The sequence below is a fragment of the Sardina pilchardus genome, chromosome 15 (genome assembly GCF_963854185.1).
Source record: "Sardina pilchardus chromosome 15, fSarPil1.1, whole genome shotgun sequence".
Classification (NCBI taxonomy): Eukaryota; Metazoa; Chordata; class Actinopteri; order Clupeiformes; family Clupeidae; genus Sardina; species Sardina pilchardus.
In genome coordinates this window covers 7,399,324-7,421,634 of record NC_085008.1, presented here as the reverse complement: position 1 = coordinate 7,421,634, position 22,311 = coordinate 7,399,324, and the positions used below count along the sequence as shown (strand labels likewise).

The 22,311-nt window shown below is 47.3% G+C and overlaps 1 protein-coding gene across 1 annotated transcript in view; it reads right to left on the bottom strand.

Moving 5' to 3' along the window:
• The window catches only part of tprb (translocated promoter region b, nuclear basket protein), a 34,593-nt gene that overhangs the window by 1,261 nt on the left and 11,021 nt on the right, over positions 1 to 22,311 (bottom strand). The window contains exons 21-50 of the mRNA XM_062556041.1: positions 21,822 to 21,993; positions 21,306 to 21,472; positions 20,738 to 20,890; positions 20,355 to 20,471; positions 19,867 to 20,070; positions 19,305 to 19,489; positions 18,642 to 18,789; positions 16,121 to 16,258; positions 15,788 to 15,919; positions 15,436 to 15,566; positions 15,103 to 15,313; positions 14,573 to 14,719; positions 11,559 to 11,736; positions 11,085 to 11,281; positions 10,773 to 10,846; positions 10,428 to 10,621; positions 6,013 to 6,294; positions 5,435 to 5,574; positions 5,175 to 5,252; positions 4,835 to 5,032; positions 4,355 to 4,489; positions 3,849 to 3,945; positions 3,201 to 3,382; positions 2,990 to 3,073; positions 2,785 to 2,876; positions 2,459 to 2,565; positions 2,179 to 2,277; positions 1,493 to 1,664; positions 1,138 to 1,256; positions 87 to 179 (exon numbers count right to left, since the gene is read on the bottom strand). Of these exons, the coding sequence (XP_062412025.1) occupies positions 87 to 179; positions 1,138 to 1,256; positions 1,493 to 1,664; positions 2,179 to 2,277; positions 2,459 to 2,565; positions 2,785 to 2,876; positions 2,990 to 3,073; positions 3,201 to 3,382; positions 3,849 to 3,945; positions 4,355 to 4,489; positions 4,835 to 5,032; positions 5,175 to 5,252; positions 5,435 to 5,574; positions 6,013 to 6,294; positions 10,428 to 10,621; positions 10,773 to 10,846; positions 11,085 to 11,281; positions 11,559 to 11,736; positions 14,573 to 14,719; positions 15,103 to 15,313; positions 15,436 to 15,566; positions 15,788 to 15,919; positions 16,121 to 16,258; positions 18,642 to 18,789; positions 19,305 to 19,489; positions 19,867 to 20,070; positions 20,355 to 20,471; positions 20,738 to 20,890; positions 21,306 to 21,472; positions 21,822 to 21,993 (4,426 nt within the window). The remainder of the gene's footprint in view (positions 1 to 86; positions 180 to 1,137; positions 1,257 to 1,492; positions 1,665 to 2,178; positions 2,278 to 2,458; positions 2,566 to 2,784; positions 2,877 to 2,989; positions 3,074 to 3,200; positions 3,383 to 3,848; positions 3,946 to 4,354; positions 4,490 to 4,834; positions 5,033 to 5,174; positions 5,253 to 5,434; positions 5,575 to 6,012; positions 6,295 to 10,427; positions 10,622 to 10,772; positions 10,847 to 11,084; positions 11,282 to 11,558; positions 11,737 to 14,572; positions 14,720 to 15,102; positions 15,314 to 15,435; positions 15,567 to 15,787; positions 15,920 to 16,120; positions 16,259 to 18,641; positions 18,790 to 19,304; positions 19,490 to 19,866; positions 20,071 to 20,354; positions 20,472 to 20,737; positions 20,891 to 21,305; positions 21,473 to 21,821; positions 21,994 to 22,311) is intronic.

Sequence of the window (22,311 nt, the reverse complement as noted above, 5' to 3'; positions counted from 1 at the left end):
TGTAACATGTCTACATCTTCATTGGTGTTGGTGTTTTGGGGATGACATGACTGACTGAATGCATGTTCCAGTGCTGGTGTGCGTACCTCTCTTGGCAGGGCCAGACCCTGAATGTGTCCAGCGCTGGAGCTGTCGGCCGGTTCCTCCTCTGCCTTTGGGTTGCTGGGTGCTACTAGTGTCTAGGGAACAGAGAACACAAACACATTAAAATACCTTAACACAAGAGGGGTGTTTGTGTGTGTGTGTGTGTGTACCAAGTCAAGAATTTGGTTTGATTTGGGGGCCCACCTCTTAGGGTCTCATTGACTGCGTTTACATGCACTTTAGTATTCCGGTTATGAGGCTTATCCCGATTTTGATCATATTCAGGATATGGTGTTTACATGAACACAGAGAAACCCGGTTATTAATATCCCTGTTTACATGACGAATAACAGTATTCCGGTTACCAACAATAAAGTTCTATTAGCACTCCGTATCCCGGTTACTAATGTAATACGTGTTTTGCCTGAGAAACCGGCATAAGGTGTATACATGGAACAGTATCCCGGTTTCTCTGGGAGTACACCACCTAGCATAACCGGGATACTCGTTACCGGGATAAGGGCTTATCCGGGGTTCCGAAATCGGGGTATGATGTTTACATGCGCAAATACAAAACCGGGATACTTCAAAACCCCGATCTTAACCGGGATACTAAAGTGCATGTAAACACAGTCAATGACAATGAGTGCAGATTGGTGGTGTGTACGGTAGGTCTAATTGAGTGCCTGTCACTTACTAGGAAATATGTGAGAGTAATTAGCCTTCAGTCTCAGGTTCAGGCTAGTGAAAAATAGTAATTCATAGTGCATAAGGATACGTGGATGCATTTAATTGTGCTTTCTATATTGTTAGATAACGTAGTCAAAGAAATTCTTTCTAAGATTACAGAAGAGATACAGTAAGTGACTTGCAATGTTCATTCATGATTTTGGTGATAGTTAGCCAGGAGCTTTCTCCAGTTGTAAACGCTTGCCAAGGTTGCCTAGCCTTCTTCTGAAATGTCATTAAACACAACAGTAGGCAACAGTAGGCACTAGTGTGTGTGAGAGTGAGTGTGAAACTGAGTGTGTGTGTGTGTGGGCATGTGTGTACCTGCGGAGCTGGAGGAGGGCTCCTGGCTGGTTGAAGGGAGATTGGTCTCATCAGTGGCTTGTCCGGGCTCCTCTGTTTCCGTTTGGGACACGGGCTCCACATTCACATCCACAGCCACCCTGCAACAGGACACATAGACGCATCACTCCTCAGGACACAGGACACAGACGCATCACTCCTCAAGACACAGGACACAGACGCATCACTCATCAGGACAACCTTTTACCAGCTATTGGGGGACAGACTAGATTCATACTGTAGGTGTACCCATATGTTAGTGAGAGGGAAAAGAAGACAGATTTAGAGACCCAGGGATTGTGTGTGTGTGTGTGTGTGTGTGTGTGTGTGTCCTCACCCTTCAGCTTCTGGCTCCATGAGGACCTCGTCTCGGTCGTCTCCTCCGCCAGCACCGCCAGTGGCAGTGAGGCTGGGTGTGGATGTGGTTACCAGGGGAACGGACTGGGAGGCCGGCTCCGGGGTCTCCATAGAGAAGGTGTCCATGGAGACAGTCTCAGAGAAAACGGTCACTGCAGAGAGGAGAGGAGAGGAGAGATTTGCATCTGAAACTACAATGTTTAGGAACTGGCAAAGTAAATCTGGTAAGCTGCACACAGCAGAAAGAGGAGAATAGTAGTGAGGAAAGTGTGTGTCTAGTTCACGACTGTAAACAAACCAGTCATCAAACGGCAACTCTCGCTGCTGCCTAGCCAAGTTAACTACCCACTTCTCAAACTGACTATTATTCAAACTTCATCTACAGTCGTTTTAAAAATGAAGGGGCTTATTTAAGATGTGGGATAGGATATGATAATGCCTGAATGTGGTTTATGTGGTTGATAACAGGACACTGGCTCTGTGGGCTTGGCCTCAATCTCTTCCTAGTTGTTGTGCAAGGTTGGCGCGCGCCGTTTCAAAAAAATATTCGGTGCGCGACACGTCGTCGCAAGGCTCAAATCTGACGTCATTCTGACGTCACATTGTCACACGTCGAGTATACATCAGGTTTAACTCGTATGTATGGAGTGGGTGCGTGTGTCTCACCTGGAGCTGCCACTTGTAAAGGTGTGGTGGGGACACTGCGTCCTCCAGACTCCTCCTCTTGGGACGCCAGGAACATGGGACTCTCATACATACCCAGCCCTGAGCACACACACACTTTAAGTTAGGACTGAAATCACTACACAATGCTCCTTACTACAGATCACCATTTACAAATTCCTTTGAAAAACAGCCCATAATCAGGTAAAGCAAAGGAGTTTATTGTTTATTGTTATTTATCTGTTTACAATGACTACTACACAACTATGGAGTCTATCCGTACCTCCTTGAGAGGCCAGCTGGCCTAGATCAGAGTGAGACGATGTGGACTGGGTCATGTCCTCCAACGTGCCGAAGCGGAACCGAGGGACAGTGGCCACCTGAGGCGATCTGTGGATCAGCACACAACAGTTGTAACGGACCCAAACGGAACCTCCGCCTGCTTACAATAGGGCACTAACAACACCACTTGCCATAGATTCTTAAGAGGTAAGCATTATATACCTCCCAAAAGAAACGAGCAATGTTGCAGTGTTCTGTCATTTCAACGTCAGTATTAGACCGGAGCAGTCCCTACTCCATCTAGTTTAGCGCTATACTAGTACTCACTGCAGTGGCTCAGTGAAGCTGTCGGAGCGGTTCGGGACCACCAGAATGGGCGTGCTGGGGACAATGCGGTCATCATTGTCAAAGGTCATTTGCTGCCGAGAGAATGGGAAAAAAAGAAAATGGCGTCATGTCAGGTTATCACGAGGCCAAGGCGTATGACTGGAGCATGTAAAAGGGGAAATGCTGAACCGCGGCACAAACACACCGTTTCAGACATCATGGAGCTACTGTTGGCTCCTGGAGTGAGAGGCATGGACCGCCCTGAGGAATGGAATCGGACTGGGAAGCGCTGCAGAGAATCACAATAAAAGGGAAGTGAGGCAAAGTATAGCTGTTAAAGGTTCACTGTTCAATTCAGCATGGGCCCCAAGGTGTCGGAGACACCCCTGACCTTGAATGACCTCAAGGACACAAACCTGCACCAGTGAGGGGGGAGCCAGCTCGGGGCCGGGTGGAGGAAGAATGTTCAGGCGGGGGGGCAAGGGATGCGGTGGTCGCCTTGGCGACTGTGGGAGGCGAGGCGTCGAACTGCTGATCGGCGCCGCCTCTCTGGGTGAGTCCACGGAATGAGTCTCCACGCTAGCATTAGTTGGCTCCACTAGATGGACATTTTAAAACAGAGTGTGTAAGTGTTTGTACATGCGTGCGCATGCATGGGCATATGTACTTGTCAACACACACACACACACACACTTCTGAGGGGAAATGACTGTTAAAACTGCCCTGAATTACACTGAGGTAGAATGTTCCACTATTCCCACCCCAGGGACTAGGAGCTGGCATCCTGACTAAAGCACAACTCCTCTAACATGCATCATAATCTGCAATGCCATGTGCCTGGTGGAATAGAGATAAGGGGGCCTAGTAAGCTGATTGATCCAATAAACATCTACGAGCCTCAATGTGAGGAAGCGGCCGTCAACGGCAAATCCAGCCTGAATGAAAGCCACATCCTACTGATATGACACACAGGGGGGGGGGGAGTCTGGAACACCATGGCTGACACGCACAAACGAGAAAGGAGGGTGGTGGGTCAGGTCTATATGGGAGACAAACAGGCGTACCGCTGAACGTCTGGGAGTCGGCCACACGCTGCTGGGTGGAGTCCGTCGCCCCGAGGCTCTCCTCCGTCTCGGTGCCTGGGTCGGTCGCCTCCGCGCCCTGAGCGGAAAGAGGGGGTGGGTGGTGGGGGTGAGGGAGAGATGAAAGCAAAGCAACTCGGTTGAATGAACTTTTTCCTAGACACTTGATGTCTCACACATAAACCAGACGAGAGAAGGGAACTCTGGGAACAGACAGGACAACAAGCTGCCATGGAGGTGATGCAATATGGCAATCATGACCGGGGCCATGACTCACTTGCTTCCATGACGGTTTCGGTACATTTAATGACCGGCAGTGGACACACAGAAGAACACAAGCAGGCACACCCATCCAATAACAAGCAGGCACTATCCACCCACCCACCACCCACACACACAATCACAACTGGCAACTGCCAAACCATGAAAGGTCCTGATGTGCATAGACAGTGTGTGTGTGTGTGTGTGTGTGGAGTTCCTGGACTCACCTCTTGCTCGTCGCCCTCGTACGCCTCGTTGCCCTCTCCGCTGCCGCTCCCCTCGTTGCTCTCCTCGCCCTCCTCGCCCATGCCACCGTCGTCTTCGTCCTCCTCCTCCTCTTCCTCCTCCTCCTCCTCATAGTCCTGTTCACAAACACACTCGTGAAGAGCAATGCCACGTTTTTTTCATGCTGAGGTCCATGCGAGGCGTATATCCAAATGGAGAGGGCAGCTATTATGTTTAGGTCAGTGCAATGGTCAGTTCATCTTTATGGTATAACCTCTGTGTGGTGTATAGGTGTAGTATTTAACAGTAATCAAGTCAGTAATGCTGCATTGTGCAACAATGTGTATCAAGTTTGTCTTTTCTCAAAAGAACAAACTAAAATCTCAGAGGTTCATTTAAACAATCAAATGATCAGAGCTTTTGACTGCTGATCTAAACAAAAAAAAAAAAGATCAAATTAAAAATGGTAAATCAAGCTCTACCTCCTGCTCTTCCTCTTCCTCCTCCTCCACCTCTTCCTCGCTCTCGCCCTCCTGCTCGCCCTCGGTCTCGGAGTCGCTGACGATGACGATGATGCCCTGCTGTGTGCCTTCGCCCTCCTGCGAGGTCTCTACGGGGACCGACTGAGAGCCGCCTGCCTCCTCCTCCGCATCAGCTAACACTGGGTAGTCCTCAAGCTCCTAAACACACACACACACGCAAACACACACACACAGTCAATGAAGATCAAATTCACACACAATTAACAACAGATCATCACTCAAAAATGAGCTTATAGGTATGTGAATCTGGTCTGACACACACACTCTTTCTCCTTCATACCTGTGTGGCATCTGGAGCCTCCTGGCTTTCGCCGGGAACAACACTCTCAGCCTCTGTGCTGTCCTCCATCACCTCCTCCTGACACACACACACACACACACACACACACAGACACACAGACACACAGACACACAAGACACACAGACACACAGACACACAGACACACAGACACACACACCCCAAGTGTCAACCAAGAAGGGATCTCCACAATTTTGTATGTTCAGAATGGATGTGTTCTGAAGCGTGTGTGTCCAACGAACCTCTGGCCCAACTCTCTGGACGAGGCGGAGTTTCTTGGGGGGCTCACTGGGCTCGTCGGGGGTCTCTGTGTCCGCACTCGTGCCCTCCTGCTCCTCCTCCCGCAGGCGCTTGTTCATGGAGGAACCCGGCGTAGCGGACACTACAGTCAGGTCACAGTGGGGTTACGTTATCATTACGCTACATTTACTCATCTAGCAGATGCTTTTAGTAAAAGCAACTTACATACGTCAATTATGATATAGGGCCTTGCTCAAGGGCACAATGGTAGAGGCCAGGAATTGAACCCACAATGTTTCAGGTTACTGCATGCTAGACCAGCTCCTTAGCCCCAATGTTCTTTGCATTTATAGATATTCAAATACATGTTTCAATATTCTTAAATAAAATTATAAGTACTACATATACTGTATAATTCAATAACAAAGGTGCTATTTAATAAATTAGTATGATTACGATTACAAAATGGAGACGCTGTCAACATGTCAACGCTGTGTGCATGGCTACAGTACATAATATGTGAGTGAGTCTTATGAAATAAGAGGGTACTGTACATGCTGTACTGTACATATGACATTACCTGTGCCAAACACTGCCGTGGAGGTGGAGGGCCTCTCCACCTGTGAGCTGGGTGTGGCCTCCATCATGACGGTGGCGGGCGCCGGCTCCTGATTGGCCGGCTCACTGGGCGCCACGGCCTGCTGCGTGGGCTGGACGAAGGCGGTGGCCTGGTTCTGGCTCTGGGGGGTGGCCATCATGGAGGAGGCCAGCGAGGAGGACTGCACGTTGGGGCTGGTGGAGCGCACCGTGCCGCTGGTGCTGCCGTACATGTGCTCCACCGGGCCCTCGCTCGACTGCTGGGCTGCAGGGGGGGAGGAAGAGGAGGAGGAAGAGGAGGAGGGGGAGGAGGAGGAAGAGGAGGGGGGTCAGAAATTAGATGGGGTGGTTATGAAAAGCTGATGGGATTCAGCTGGGTTCAGTAACAACATAGACTGTATGTGTGCGCACGCATGTGTGTCTGGTATTTCATTTTGCCATTTTACAGAACATTTTTTGAACAGTCGTTAGTGGTAGTACTGCCAATACTACTTCCACCTGTGTGTGAACCTTGTTTTTCGCCCTGAAGGTACTTATTTTCCTGATAGGAAAGGCCTGAATTAGAAGCACAAATTCCATTGCCATTGACAGCGGTCATCATTTTGTTTTCCAGAGGTCCTCTAGCACAGCGTTTCTCAAACTGTGGGGCGCGCCCCACTAGTGGGGCGCAAAGACATGCCAGGTGGGGCGCGAGCTGACGTGAAAAAACGGAGATTTCTTTTTAATCTGTAGCCTGTGCCTTCCTTTATTGATAATTACGAGAATGCACCTTCATCTCACAAAACAAACACAAACGAGGTCATCTAGAGTCTTGTAGGGCTATCATTGACCAGATGAAAATGTTAGTCTGTCCTGGAACCGTAGTCCGAAAAAAATGATTGACGTCGGAATTTTAATTCATGTTCGAGACGAGCGCAGTGAAATTGAGGGATATCTTGGCTATCTGTCCGACGACACAATTGCTGTTCTGCGATCTCGAAGAACAATTGCTTGACAAACGCAAACACTCATGTTTGCCTTGCAAGTGGACACGGCCACTGACTTTACAAAGGTGGTTTGGTTATTGCTTATGTCCGCTTTGTTAACTTGACAGCGGCCGAAGATATTCTATTCTGCGAGTATGAGTATGAACTATTCAACATTGATCTCAACAATTAGTCTACCTCGCAGAACAGGACATCAAATGGGAAAACTGTGAGGGACTTCGCTTGGTTGGCGCACAGACGATAGCAGGTAAAAGAAATGCTATCGTCGTGATAAAGAGGGTAGTGCCCGATGCGCAACAGACGGACTGTTTCATTCAGGGAAGCGCTCGCGTCAAGGCTTGACCTGAATAAGATTTTGAACGAGGTTGTGAGAGTGTTGAACTTCATTTCTAACACAATGGTAGCATATAGTTGGTCCTTTTGCTGTAATTTTGGAAATTAGCTTTTTTTGAAGCAAGGATTGACACCTTGTCAATGACAAAAAACTGACGTTATTGGTCATTGATTTAGATTTTTATTTTCTCTATTTTTGAACTGATATTTATCTGTAGTAGGCCTAGCCTAACTGTTATTGGTTACTGATGTATATTTAGCAAGTGACATTATAAATGTGACAATTTTGAGCTTGACCTATACTTTCTTAGAGCGATGATGGACAGGTGGGGCTCGGGAAAGCCAAGCTTGATCAAAGTGGGGAATAAAAGAAAAAGTTTGAGAACCACTGCTCTAGCAGAAAATAATGACCGGTAGAACTTTGGGAAATCCCAAAATGAAAGTCAATGGAGCGTTCTACTAGCATCTATAGAACAGTCTTTAATTGGTGGTTCTGCCAATACTACTTCCACCTGTGTGTGTGTGTGTGTGTGTGTGTGTGTGTATACATCAGAGATGGGAGTAAGTCACACATATGCAAGTCTCAAGCAAGTCTCAAGTCTTAACCTTCAAGTCTCAAGCAAGTCCCAAGTCGTTTTTGTGAGGGTCGAGTCAAGTCAAGTCAAGTCATAGCTTAGGTCGAGTCAAGTCAAGTCAAGTCATAGCTTAGGTCAAGCAAGTCACAAGTCAAGTCATATAATATGCTGGAAGACAACCGTCTTAAAACTTGAAGAGACGGCAGCCTACGTTTTATGTAGCCCTCCTTTGCACAAAAGGGCTAACAAATAGAAGAAGGGGATATAAGGCTAAAGAATAATTATAAATGCTCACTAGGACCAGCAGGATCAGAATTACTAGGAACGACTACAGGGCCTGGTGTACCAAACAATAATTACCAGACAGAGTACTCAACACGGTAGTTTATCATGGGAACAGCAGCAAACCACTTCCTTTTATTTACAACCATTTTTTCGATATGTTGCAAAAGACAACAGACAAAGAAGTGCAAGAAGGAATGAACTTGAACAAATACAACTTCTATGTCCACTACTCCTTCAAAAAGGCCTCATTCTCTCATACTGTATGTTGTGTGTGTGTTTGTGTGTGTGTGTGTGTGTGTGTGTGTGTGTGGGAGAGAGAGAGAGAGAGAGAGAGAGAGAGAGAGAGAGAGAGAGAGAGAATGTGTGTTTAGCTCATGTTTTCATTGCATAATATTCCATTAATAAATACCATACGGAAATGAAATGGAGACACTTCTATGTTAGGCTATACTACGATTTACTCTTGAAAGTGGCCCATTTCTCATTTATGTCATACATCTCTCATATACTTTTACATACATTTACAGTAATAGGGTTTGTGCATGTTGTTTGGCTGTTATACTTTATATAATGATTTAATAAAAATAAAAGCAGCTAGCGCTAACAAACTAACAGCTACATTGCTGTGGTAGACCGCGGATGGGCAACTTTCATGACTAAGAGGGCCACAATTTTTTTATCATCACCATCAGAGGGCCAAATGTGGCTGCGCACTTTCGCACATCTGACATGAGAGAAGCTACAAAATAATTCTGAATAAGAATAAAATGTATATATTTCATTTTTTTCATGCTCAAATGCATTTTTAATAGGCCTATGCATTCCCTAACGACAAATACAAGGATTTTACAGCCATGAGTGATATTAATTTCAGTGCAAAGGGCTCACATAAATCACCATTCATAGCACAAGACTGAAAACCAGTTAGTGCAACATAGCCTCATATTCAATGCATTTATGCTCCCACTCCATTTTTAAGAATGTATCACATTTCCTAACGTCCATGGTGAGAGTACAGATGTGATGTAACATCCATCACATCTGTAGCCTAGCCTACTCTCATCCAACACAAAGAAGTAGCCTACTTGCAGTCATGCATAATTTGTCTCAGCTTCCCCTCGACATTATCGAGAATGTCAACAATTATGTGCGTCGGGACAAAGACCGTTTCGAAGTTTTTCTCTCCACCAAGGAGGTTATGTTTTTATCGGAGTTTGTTGGTTTGTCTGTATATGTTTGTTTGTTCGCAAGATAACTAAAAAAGTTATGGATGGATGCAAGAGGAGGTGATGTGTTCGCTTGGAGGAGGTTTGCGCACTCTGAGTGATTTTCTAGTAGACTTTCGACTAGCAACTAGCGCTATCTGCCAAGTGAATCAATCTGGCAATTTCAGATAGGCTACCTACAATTTCAGTCAAATTGTCTGTTATTTGATAGGCGGGATCAATGTGAAACTAAGTCAACATGTGGTGCAAACAGTAAGCTCTTGTCACGTTTTACTGATGGAGATGGGATGTTAGCTCTGCCAGCTAACGTTAGATTAAAAATAATGTGAAATTAGCTATTGACATTTCTTACTTTTCTTTGTGTAGTCGGAAATGGCGGATAACATTTGACGTGGTGCTGGATGTGTCGGATATTTTTGCGCTGCACACCTTGCACTCGGCGAATCGTTTCTTTTGTTGAGTTGAATAGTCTTTAAATCCAAATGTTATGATTTTGGGAACACTGGCTGCTGCAATAGCAGCAGAACTGGTAACAGCTTCCACCTTCTAAACCCCGACCGCTCTACTGTAGATGGCGGGCGCGTCACCTAGCACCTAGTAGAGAGGTTGCCAGGTTCGCCCACATGCAACAGGAAATATCCAATCGAAAATCGTTTTTATTATTATTATTCACCAATTAACCAAGACAGCAATGACTTGTCGAGTCATTGCATGCAAGTCTAAGTCAAGTCTCAAGTCATGAGTAGCAAGTCCAAGTCAAGTCAAGTCTTTTCTCACTGTTGATCAAGCAAGTCACAAGTCCTCAATCTGGCGACTTAAGTCTGACTCGAGTCAAGTCACTAGACTCGAGTCCCCCATCTCTGGTATACATATACAGTATGTGTGTCCACTGCCATGTGCTCTTATATGCCATAAACCTGTATTATGCTCTTCATAGGCAGCACTCTCATAAAAGATATACAACAATGCCCGATCACGGGCGCCCAGACTCACCCTCCTGGGTCTCCTGGGTGGTGGGCATGACGGTGGCGGTGGGGGTTGGGGTGGGCGCGGGCGCCGGGGTGACCATGGGCCGGATGCTGGCGCGCGGCGTGGGCTTGTTGCCCTGGCTGGCTGCAGGCTTGCTGGGCGTCGCCACCACCGGTGTGGGCTTGATGTTGGCCGTGGGGGGCTCAGAGGAGCTGGCGCTGTTCACCAGAGGGAGAGGAGACACGTGAGGCCTCAGTTATTATGGGGTTGAAATCTTGAGTACTGTGTGTGTATGTGTGTGTATGTGTGTGTGTGTGTGTGTGTGTGTGTGTGTGTGTGTGTGTGTGTGTGTGTGTCTTTCGCATGTACCTTCCGCGGTCTGCTGCAGGGGTGGGCTTCAGGGTTTTTGGTCTCTGTTCAGTTGTCCTCTGCTGTTCAGGCACCTAAAATGAACGACATGCTTAGCAATCATGCACATCATTAACACATTGCACTTCAGATGTGTGTGTGTGTGTGTGTGTGTATATGTCTATGTGTCGTTCCATGTGAAGTGTGTGCATGAACCTTGCTGGGATGTGTGCACATGGGTCTACGTGGTGCTGTGTGTGTGTGTGTGTGTGTGTGTGTGTGTGTGTGTGTGTGTGTGTGTGTGTGTGTGTGTGTGTGTGTGTGTGTGTGTACCTTGCTGGGCCCGGGTTCGGCGGGCTCCTCGCGGGGCTCGGCGTGGCGGTCGTGCTGCTCGCGGAGGTCCCGCAGCTCGCGCTCCTGCCGCGACAGGCGCCCTTCGTACTGCGAGCGGAGCGCGCTCACGCGCACCTCCAGCTCCTCACGCTGCTGACGCAGCTCCTCCGTCTCCTTCTGCAGCGCCTCCTTCTCTCCTGGGGGCAAAAGTTACAAGGTCAGAGGTCAGAGGCTGCAATAACAGTGCCCACCTAACGCTGGGTGAGACAGAAATATCCACAAACTGACAATTCTCTTCAATGTGTATGTGTGTGAACATGTGTATGTATAAGTGTACAGGTAATGAACGGGTTATGTCCAAGCATTGACACTGACAATGCTGAACTCTTACAGTATGTGTATGTATAAGTGTACAGGTAATGTCCAAGCATTGATGACCGTGAGCGCTGTGTGCATGTCTACTCATCTCCTTACCGATGACCTGGCGGATCTTCTGGCGGGCTGCAATCATGGTCTTCTTGGTGCGCTCCTCCTTCTCCGTCGCCTGGTGACGCAGCGCCTCCTCCTGGCTGCTCTTCTCCTGCACCTCCTGCCTCAGGCGAGTCAGCTCCTCCTGTGCCGTCCGCGTCTCCGCCTCCCGCTCGCCCACCGTCTGTGGCACACACACACAGTCACACAATACAGATTTACTACCATGCGATATCTCCATCATTGCTTTAGTAAACATGCTTGCAGCCACATCTGATTCATAACTATAAAAGCACTCCGAGAGCGCAGTCCTCCGCCAAGAGCCTTAGTTCCCCCCACATTTGTGGTTTGCACCAGAAATAATAAACACTTTTATGCCATCACCTTTCTTCAAGCCGTTCTAAAGATATAATGCGCAAAGCATCAGATATGGCTGTGACTTTTATTTTGACACACAGGAAACACTTCAACAGGATGTGGAGTTCAGGGAGAGCCAGATTGTATGCTTAGAAGCTGATGCTGCATTCCAGACCTCATCCAAACAAGTGGGAGGTGGGACCTACCCTACCTGAAAGGTTCTACCTCCCACTTCAAAGCGTTCCAAGCATTTTGGAGTGGGAGGTTTAGAAAACATGGGTGACCGACGTAACGTTAGCATACCGTCGTAACGTTAGCATATTAGGCTAGGCTAACTGTATAACGTTATAACGTTACTTTCACAATACGTTGTATTGTTTGTTGACACAATTTTAAGTTATAATATGAAGAACAAGTTAATTACCGTGTCTAAAACAACCCTACCCTAAAGTTTATAGCGTATTCCTTGAAGTTACCCCTCACAGAACATGTCTCCATGGGCGCCGCCATAATCCTCCCACTTCATTTTGTTGAGGTGAGGTCGGGGCAGGTTGAGCTCATACGAGTTCGCGAGTAGGAGCTCCTACTTCGACAGGCGTTCCAGTGCATCTTTCGCAGTTGGAGGTAGGATAAATCCCACATCCCACTAGTTTAAATGCTGTCTGGAATGCACCATGAGACCATTGGATTCACAGGTGTTCTGATTAGCCTGGGAACTACTCTGGGAGCTTAAGGTGCTGTGTCCACCAAATGCGTTTTTTACAGCCAGAGCGCCCAAAACCTCCTCCTCTCGGCGCTTCGATAAGTGTTTATTGTTGCTAAGTTACCAAAACCAGAGACGGTTTATAACCAGAACTGCCATTGACGAGCCCGGCGCTGTTCTAAAAGTTGAACAGATTTCAACTTTGAGCGCTCTGAGTGCTGCGACAAAAAAGGTCGGCGCCGGCGTTTTTTTCTGCCGAGGGCGCTCAGCGCTGTGAGCGCTGAGCTACATAGACTTTACATTGAAAATTGTCGCCGTCGGCACAAAAAACGCGTTTGGTGGACACAGCACCTAACGAGCGCAGTTGCCATTATGGGCCATTATGACATCACAGTCTCCATTCAAGTCTATGGGGGAAGATATAACAGCCTTATCACACAATGTTAATAAAAAATCCTTTAATTAAAAAGAATCCTGTATCCATATCACTCCCAAATTTAATGGTGTCTTCCTTGGGTCATGAAAATTTCATCGAAATCCATCCATTACTTTTTGAGTTATCTTGCTAACAAACAGACAGACAGACAGACAGACAGACAAACAAACAGACAGACAAACATTCGCCGGTCCCCGATGAAAACATAACCTCCTTGGCGGAGGTAACAATGGCCACGTTTACATGATGTTTTTAATTCTGAATTAGTTTATTCAGAATTAAATAGATCGGAATTAAAATATTCTCCTTCGAGTTTACATGGAAATAATAATTCCGAATTGGCGTTTACATGGAACATACGTTAATTACGCTTTATTGTATTCTGCTGAACGTCTGGGGGTCGGGAAGGGTTCCGATTGGACAGGCGGCGCATGAACGTAGCCTAATAAGGTCTACCGGAAGAAAACAAACTTTAGCTGGCTAGCAACTTTTTTGTCATCTCGGGTTAACGTTACAGCATGGACAATAACATAATGAAAACGGGTTTCACAGTAACTCTGATAATAGGCCTACTATTTAGCCAGCAGCTCGAGAATATTGTCAAGCTTCACGTTTGCTAGCTGAGGAGGAGAAGACTGTCGGAGAAGGGGGGAAGAAGACGGAGCCGAATTAGAAACGAGCATGCGCTTCTTCTTCCTCCTTGTACGAGCATGCGCCAAACAAACGGAATAAACTTTTAATCGGAATAATGGTTTACATGATCAAGGAGGGGAGTTAATTCCGCTTTAACATCGGAATAAACCAACCACTTAAATCGGAATTAAGTTTAATTCGGAATAATCATTTTCAAGCGGAACAAGGGTTTACATGGTCTCTTTTAAAGCGGAATTAACTTTTATTCCGATTTAACTTGGTTTTATTCGGAATTAAAGCTCTCATGTAAACGCAGCAAATGACTTCTCCATTTGGCATTCACATATTCATGGGTTTCATCAGGTCCCTTTCCACAGGTGAATAAAATCAAGCACTTTGATTATCAATGCGGACTGCATGGTGCTTGATTAATACACCTGTGGAAAGGGACCTGATGAAACCCATGAATACATTTCCAAGTAGGACAGTGTCCGAAATACCGATAATGCGATATTTATTTCTATAGAAATCTATTTTGAAATATCTGTGGGCCTCAACTGACGTGCTTCTAAGTTGTGCGATCCTAAAGGCTTTGCCTTCGCAGTCATTATAGAACAATTAAGAACAGCTGTGGAGTGAATTCTGTTTTGGGCCATGTCATTATTCAGACTCGTAACATGTGTCGATACACATCATGTTGGACTATACCCAACCCTACTGGCCAGGTGTTCTACAAGCTTGCCCTAGGGAAGAGTATGAGTCTTTCTAGGGCTTTTCTGGACCTTGTAGTGGTAAGGTGGCCTTCAGGGTGAAAAGCAATTTTTTTGTTGGGCTCTAGGTGCTCACAAGACATTCACGGACACACACAGAGTTTCTCTCAGTTAGCCCCACCTTGTTGAGGGTCTCTATCTGTGCCTCCAGCTGGGTGGTGCGGGCCTGGCTCTGGGTGTGAGACTCTTTGACGGTCTGCAGCTCCTGGGTCAGGGTCTGCATGGCCTCTGGGTCTGGAGCCGGGGTCGCTGCGGCCGCTGCCACCATCTGGAGAACGCACGGAAACACGCACACAGAATCAGCACAAATCCACAGATTTCAATCAGACAAATACTATATGGCCGTGGAAGAAATCAAGGCTTGTTCACTGAATCCACTGCTATATGACCTTCCGAACTACTACCAATACTGTAGGTAACTACTATAATATTTCCAAATAGATAGAAATGATAGAAATCATGGATTCAAAATGTTCCCCTTTCAGTCTGGTATACTCAAGTCATCCAACAGAGAGCCGTAGAGCAGTAATAGGGTCACTGGCCTGGCCTGCTGCTGCCCACCGGCTTGAGTCTGATCTGAGGTCACCTCCCAGAGCTACTCCCCACATCCCTGCCCCATATGACTGATTGACTGACATTAATGGATCTCACCTTGTCGTGCTCCTCCTTGAGCTCCTCGTACTGGGTCTTGTAGCGGCGGCCGATCTTCTTGACCTGTGTGATGGTCTTGAGCTTCTCCTGCAGGTCGTGGTTCTTGGCGTCCAGCTCGCGCTTGGCCCCGTCCCGCTCGGACGTCAGCTTGCCCAGGTTCTCCCGCAGGGTGTGCAGCTGCGACTGCAGCGATGTCACCGTGCCACTGCTCCTACACACACACACAGGGCCAGACAGGATTCAGGAGACTTGTCCGATGTCACGTGCTGCATTCTGGGCATTGGGTGTACATATAGTGTGTGTGTGTGTGTGTGTGTGTGTGTGGTGTCCGACCTGGTGGCATCTGCCTTGAGCTTGCTGTTCTCCTCAGAGAGCTGCTGGATGCGTTTGACGTGAACGTCTCTCTCTGTGTGCAGGCGCTTGTACTCCTCAGGGTCTGTGTCCTTCTGCTGGGTCAGCAGATGCTACACACACACACACGTTAAACAATTAATTCAATCACCAATTTCACCACATCATGGAAGGTTCAAAATGTATTAGCATAACAAAGCACACATTCTTCGTACAAAATACTAGTCTTTCAAGACACTTCTTGTTTCCGTTGAATTTGTATATGTGTATGTGCCACATTTTTCTAGCGTGCACACCTGTCTGTGTGTGTGTGTGTGTGTGTGTGTGCCCCCACCTGTGTGCGGGCTTTCCAGCGCTTGATGTCCTCCTCCAGGAGCTTCTTCTCGGCCTGCAGCATCCCACTCTTCTCACTCAGCTCTGCGTTGGACTCCTGGATGGGCAGCAGGTCTTGCTCCAGCTTACGCACCTGCAACACACACACACACACACATCCTGTTAATTTTCCCAAAGCCCCTTTCACTCCCCATGCATTCATGCATTCATTCATTCATCAAGTAAGTCAAAGCTTCAGAACTAATAAAATAGCCACTGCTTCAGACCTAGACTTGGACACACACACACACACACACACACACACACACAAACAGACACACACACACACACACACCTTGGCATGTGTCTGCTCCAGCTCCAGCTGCAGGCGGTCCTTCTCCTCGCGGAGGAGCTTGTTGCTCTCCACCAGCACGTTCATGGTCTCTGTCTTCTTCATCAGATCCTCGTGCTGCGCCAGCGTTCGCGCCGTCACCTGCACCCGAGGGGTCAGAGGTCACCGCTCACATCTCAACATGCATGCGGCCCAGACCCAACAAGCAGCCCACCCACTAACGTTTACTGCCAGGATCACCTCTGACTTACTGTATTGCAATAGACATCCCACTTTGAGCCTTTAGAATGAGTGCAGCCTTTAACGTATAGCTATATGCCTGCTTTTTTGAATGATGTAGTAGTAGTTTAGTATAGGGCTGGGATAAACGATTATTTTTTAAACGATTAATCTAGCGATTATTTTTTCGATGCATCGATTAATCTAACGATTCATTTTTTCAGTTCGATTCGATTTCGATTCGATTCGATTATCGATTATCTCCCCACTAATTGACTAATTGCAATATATACATGTTGATTTACATATCTGAATGAAATAAAACATTGCAATGTATGTTTATTGCTCTTAAAATTCCAAAATGAAAGACTATGCAAGTGCAAAGTAATGCATTCTAAGTCAGAGGTAGCATTCAATAAAACCTTGAAGCCTTGAAAACACTGGGAGTGTTGTCAAATTGAAGGGGATAAGATCCCAACTGTCATCAATAAAATGACAAGTTAAGTAGGCTTATTTTAAGTCTTTGGGACTTTGGGGCCATAGGGCCCACCTACACATACTGTATACCCCCATCAAATCATCATTATGATGATCATTATTATAATTATTATTATGCTGTATTAAGTGTACTTTCACTTCAAAGCAGTCAATGTTTTAAATGCTAACATTGTTCACAAAAAGTTTGTGAAAAAATCAGAGACCTGCTTTAGTAATGTAAGATACAGTATAATTACATTATACCACTGCTTGGTCAAATTTCCTATTGTGATGCGCTATTTGGAACGTGCATTATTTTTCTATATACCGCACGGCTATGAAGTAGTTCCCTTCTTTTGGGCTTATTACACTTGAATATTAATTCGCCAATGTGAATGTAACGGTAAAAACAGTAATGTTGTATCTAAGACGGCGGCAATATAAACGAAAATGATAGTAGCAGTGGTATAAGCGGGATAATCAACTCCGCGCCCTGTGCGTTTATAGGAAAATAATGCACTTATCGAAGTGTAAAGTCCCCTCCGCCTGCGGCGTCGGGTCCTTATTACCACTTCGAACGTGCATTATTTTCCTATAAACGCACGGCGCGTCATTGATTATCCCTTACATAGCTTTTGCATGGTAATGGTTGCATGACAAATACAGTACTTCTGAAAACAACAGCAATAATATGGGTGCTATTGTTTTGGGATGTTTCCCTCATGCAAGCATCAAACTCTTGTAGGCAAATGGAGACAAAATTGACATGCTTTTTAATGAAATTCCATTTGAATCTCTGAATGTAAGGATTCAGGAAACACGTACCAACTTTAGTCTATGTATTACGGCCGAGCAGATGTAAATCACTGATCTGGAGATTTTTAGATGAAAGACTAAGGCTACAATCTTTTGACCATATTCAAATTTGACTGAACTATACTCTGCTCTGTATCAAGAATCCACGTTGTTCTATTAAACGTCGTTAAATAATTAAACAGAAGGTTGAACGGAACTTGCCACCAACGTTATCGATTAGTTTCAGTTTCTGTCGCGCAAACACGCACATGCATGCATTCAATGAACGCTCATACCAACACTTCATTGTGTTGCTGTATGTTTATTCACACCGAATTAGCAAGTATTTCCTCCTGGTTGCTGAAACTTTTGTTTTCTTTTTCTGTCGGGCCGCGGTTGCTTCATCAATTGCGCAGCAAATTATCAGGTGAAGCACCGAGCCTAATTTCACTCCACGCCTCACAGACCAGCAGTCTCTCTACATTGCGGACCGGTGCAGCTCCGTCCGCGGCCCATAGTTAGAGAAACGCAGTAGAGGAACGAGTGCGTGCTGCAGTGCCTTGCACTTTTGAAATTCTGAGGAGTCACTCACGTTGCCGCCAACCTTGTTTTGATTTTAACGACGTGTCGATTCGCATATTTTGAACCGACGTATTTTTTGCGTCGAACTAATCGGTTAAGTCGATGCGTTGTCCCAGCCCTAGTTTAGTAGTTATTCAAACTACCATCACTTCCAGCGATGCAGTTTCAGATTTTCCCCATCTTCGACACGGAAAGAAAGCCCACTCTGCACTGACTTTACCAGCAATCGACAAATAGCTTCCTGCTTATTCAAACTACCATCATTTCCCGTGATTCAATTTCATATTTTCACGTCTTCAACACTGAAAGAAACCCCACTCAGCACTGACTTAGCGAGCATTTGACTAGCAGCTCCCTGCTTTCGTGGCCCAGCTGCGAGGGGAGCCCCTGGTTCAATCACTGTGCTCTGGGAGCTGCTGTGCGGTGCTGAGCTGAGCGGTGAGCTGCTCACCTGCATCTTCTCCCTCTCGGCGTTCAGGCTGTCCTGCAGCTCCTTCAGCTCGTGCTCCAGCTGCTGCACGCGCAGACGCTGACGCAGGCTCTCCGACTGCGCGATCTCGTACCGCGTCTCGGCGATCTCCTTCTCCTTACGCACAAACCTGAGAGAGACAGACAGAGGGAAAGGAAGAGAGGTAGAGAGAAAGAGGGGTAGAAAGACAGTGGGGGAGAGAGAGAGAGAGAGATAAGAGTGAGAGAGATAGAGATAGAGAGATGGAGAGAGAGAGAGAGAGAGAGAGAGAGAGAGAGAGAGAGAGAGAAAAAGACAAAGACAGAGAGAGAAGAACGGTGAGAAGACTGTTACACTCAGTTTCAATTAAGTATTTCGCTAAATCCATTTGCTTGAACTCGACTGTAAAGCACTTGGGGTCAGCTGTTGTTGTGAACGTGCTAAAACGGTAAAGTGACGCGACGACACTAAAACCCATCAGAGACGAAAAACGAAAGCATAACCATAGCAGAGACAGACGCGCAGGAACTTTATTACATTATAAAGATACAGATACTAAAACCAGGATCCACATAGATGTACTGAAGAGTGGTACTGTGACTCAGTAGGAGCATGAGAGGTGTGTAAAGGGTAGCAGCAGGGTGAAGATGGACCGGTCGGACTCACTTGAGGATCTCCAGCACCTGCTCGTGGGACTTGTCCTCGCTGTTGGTGAGGTTGAAGGTGCTCTGGTTGCTGGTCTGCTGGGCGCTGGTGGCCATCTTGTCGCTGAGACTCTGGATCTGATCGTGCAGGAGGCTGTTCTGCTTCTGCAGCTCCTCCGAGCGCGACGCCTCCTTCGACAGCTCCTCCTGGGGAGCGCAAGGACGGGAAGGGAGGACAAGATGGAGTCATGATTGCCCAGCTCTACTGGAATGCTGGTGTGGAGTGTGGGCAGTCAATGCCAATCTAGATGTAGACATCATCTACCATAACTTCCCCTTTATTGATCTGGATGACTTTATTCTACATTATCAACATTCTTCCAGAACCATCTTCTCGTCAGTGACACAAATAAAGCCCAACACACATGGCCGCCGATGCAACACTTGCACACAGGACTATTCGTTATTTTAAATGTGCCGTCACATGCAACCCAATACACAGCATACACAGCACACCTAGCACTCGTACTCTAACCACCATCAAACACACGTCCACCCATCCATCCATCCACACACACACACACCTTGATGATTTTCTCCTGCTCCTCCCAGGAGACGCGGGCCTCCATGAGCTGGGCGCTGGCCCTGTGGGCGCTCTGCTCCAGCCGCTGCCGCACGCTGCCGGCCTGCTGGGCCTGGGCCTTGGCCGCCTGCAGCGCCTGCACGTCCGCCGCGTGCAGCAGCACCTCCTGCTCGTACTTGGACTGCGCCTCTGCCGCCAGGCGGGCCTGCACACACACACACACACACGGACACACACGGACACACACGGACACACACGGACACACACGGACACACACGGACACACACGGACACACACGGACACACATGGACATGAACAAACAAATTCAGTAATCACCAATGCCAGCACAGCATTCACTCTCATGAGTAATCACCACATGATAATTGGCATGCATACATACATATTTCATGCACATATGACTATGTTATAGAATATCATATAGATAATGCAAGATGGAGATGACCAATATATAACTGCAGACAGACTCACCTGCTCCTGGCAGTCCTGAATGGCCTGCTGTTCCTGAACGGTTGCCGTTTTTGCTCTCTCCTGTGCCTTCTCCAGGTCAGACTTCATGTTGTTAATGGTCTTCTTCAGCTCAGCCACCTGAGACACACACACACTTGAAAACAGTCCTAACCCTTACACTGCTTTCGATAAGAACCAAGCTCAACAGCATCAGAGTTAGGATTCTGCATGGACACTTCCTGATCTGCAGTTAAAGACAGCACTTTATACACTGAAAAGAAAAAAAAACAAAAAAAACAAACAAACAAACAAAAAAACAAGTGTGCTGCTGTTTGTGTGCTGCAGAGACACCAGCCGTGCTTGTGGATCACTATAGCCCTTTAACCGGTCAGCAGCGTCCGTACCTGCTGCTCGACGGCGGCTACCGCCTTGGTCTTGTCTCCCTGCGTGCTCTTGCTGACGCGCTCGGCCTCCTGAAGCTTCGCCTCCAGCCGCTTGCGCTCCTCCTCCGCAGTCTTCAGACGCGCCTCCACAGACGCCTTGGCCTGAGTGGTCACCTGATGGAGGGAGAGGAAGAGGGAGAGAACGATGGACACAGAGATGAAGACAGACAGACAGAGATGAAGACAGACAGAAAGAGATGAAGACAGACAGACAGACCGAGATGAAGACAGACAGACAGAGATGAAGACAGACAGACAGAGATGAAGACAGACAGAAAGAGATGAAGACAGACAGACAGACCGAGATGAAGACAGACAGACAGAGATGAAGACAGACAGAAAGAGATGAAGACAGACAGACCGAGATGAAGACAGACAGAGATGAAGACAGACAGACAGACAGACAGACAGACAGACAGAGATGAAGACAGACAGACAGACAGACGAGTGAATGAGTCAATTGAGAAGCGCTCTTGTTTTGATGTGTAGTTAATGCTGATGGTCAGTGCTGGTGTGTGGTGCTGCTGACCTCCTTCTCCTTCTCCAGGGACTCCTCCAGGCTGATGGACATGGTGCGATACTGCTCCCTGCTGGCCGTGATGGTCTGCAGCCGCTCCTTCTGCTCCTCCAGCTCCGTCTCCGCCTGCCGCAGGCGACCGCGCAGCTCCTCCATCTCCATCTGAACACCTGACGGCACTGCACCACGCGTGCACACACACACACACACACACACAAGGTAAGAGGGGTGCGGAGTACCTCTCTGATAGACTAACAATACAGACCAGAAACAGCAGAGTCCCAGACCCTAAGACACTGGTAAACGTAAGTGCCATGCCATAACATGTAATCAGAGCAGTCACACCTGATCTGAAGATGAAAATTAAAAGTATTTATTTAAACACATCTCAACTACATTACAAAAAAAAAGCTTCAATTCCTATCCAACTTCCCTGCCAAAAGTTACGTCACACTGACACCTAACCCCAACTCCCTCCCTAGTAAACTACCCCTACGTGTCGGGGGGGATTGCGTAAATCTCTCTAACCTCCCGAGGTTCCGGAAGCGTCCTGGGCCTTGGGCGAGGGCAGGCTCTCGCGGGAGTTCTGCTGCATGCGCAGGCTGGACAGCTCCAGCTGGGCGGCCGTCAGCTGCTCGCGCGTGCGCTGGTGCTGCGCCTGCTGCACCTCCAGCTGCCGCTTCACCTCCAACTGCTGCACCTGGGGACGAGAGGGAGAGGGGGATGAGAGAGGGGGAGAGAGAGAGGGAGGGAGGGAGAGTGTGTCAGTGTGGAAAAAACTGACCTGAGGTAGCAAAGGACGGATACTGGGAATAAAAGAACAAACTTGGATGTGAAAGTAATGGGATGAGGAGAAGTGTGTGTAGTGGGATTAGGGCTGGGCGATATATCGATATTTAAGGTATATCGATATTTTTAAAAATGAGATATGGAATTAGACCGTATCGTATATACCGATATAGTTCAAATTTGCGCTTTGATTGCTCCAGGCAAGCCGCTGGCCGGAGCTCTATGCGCT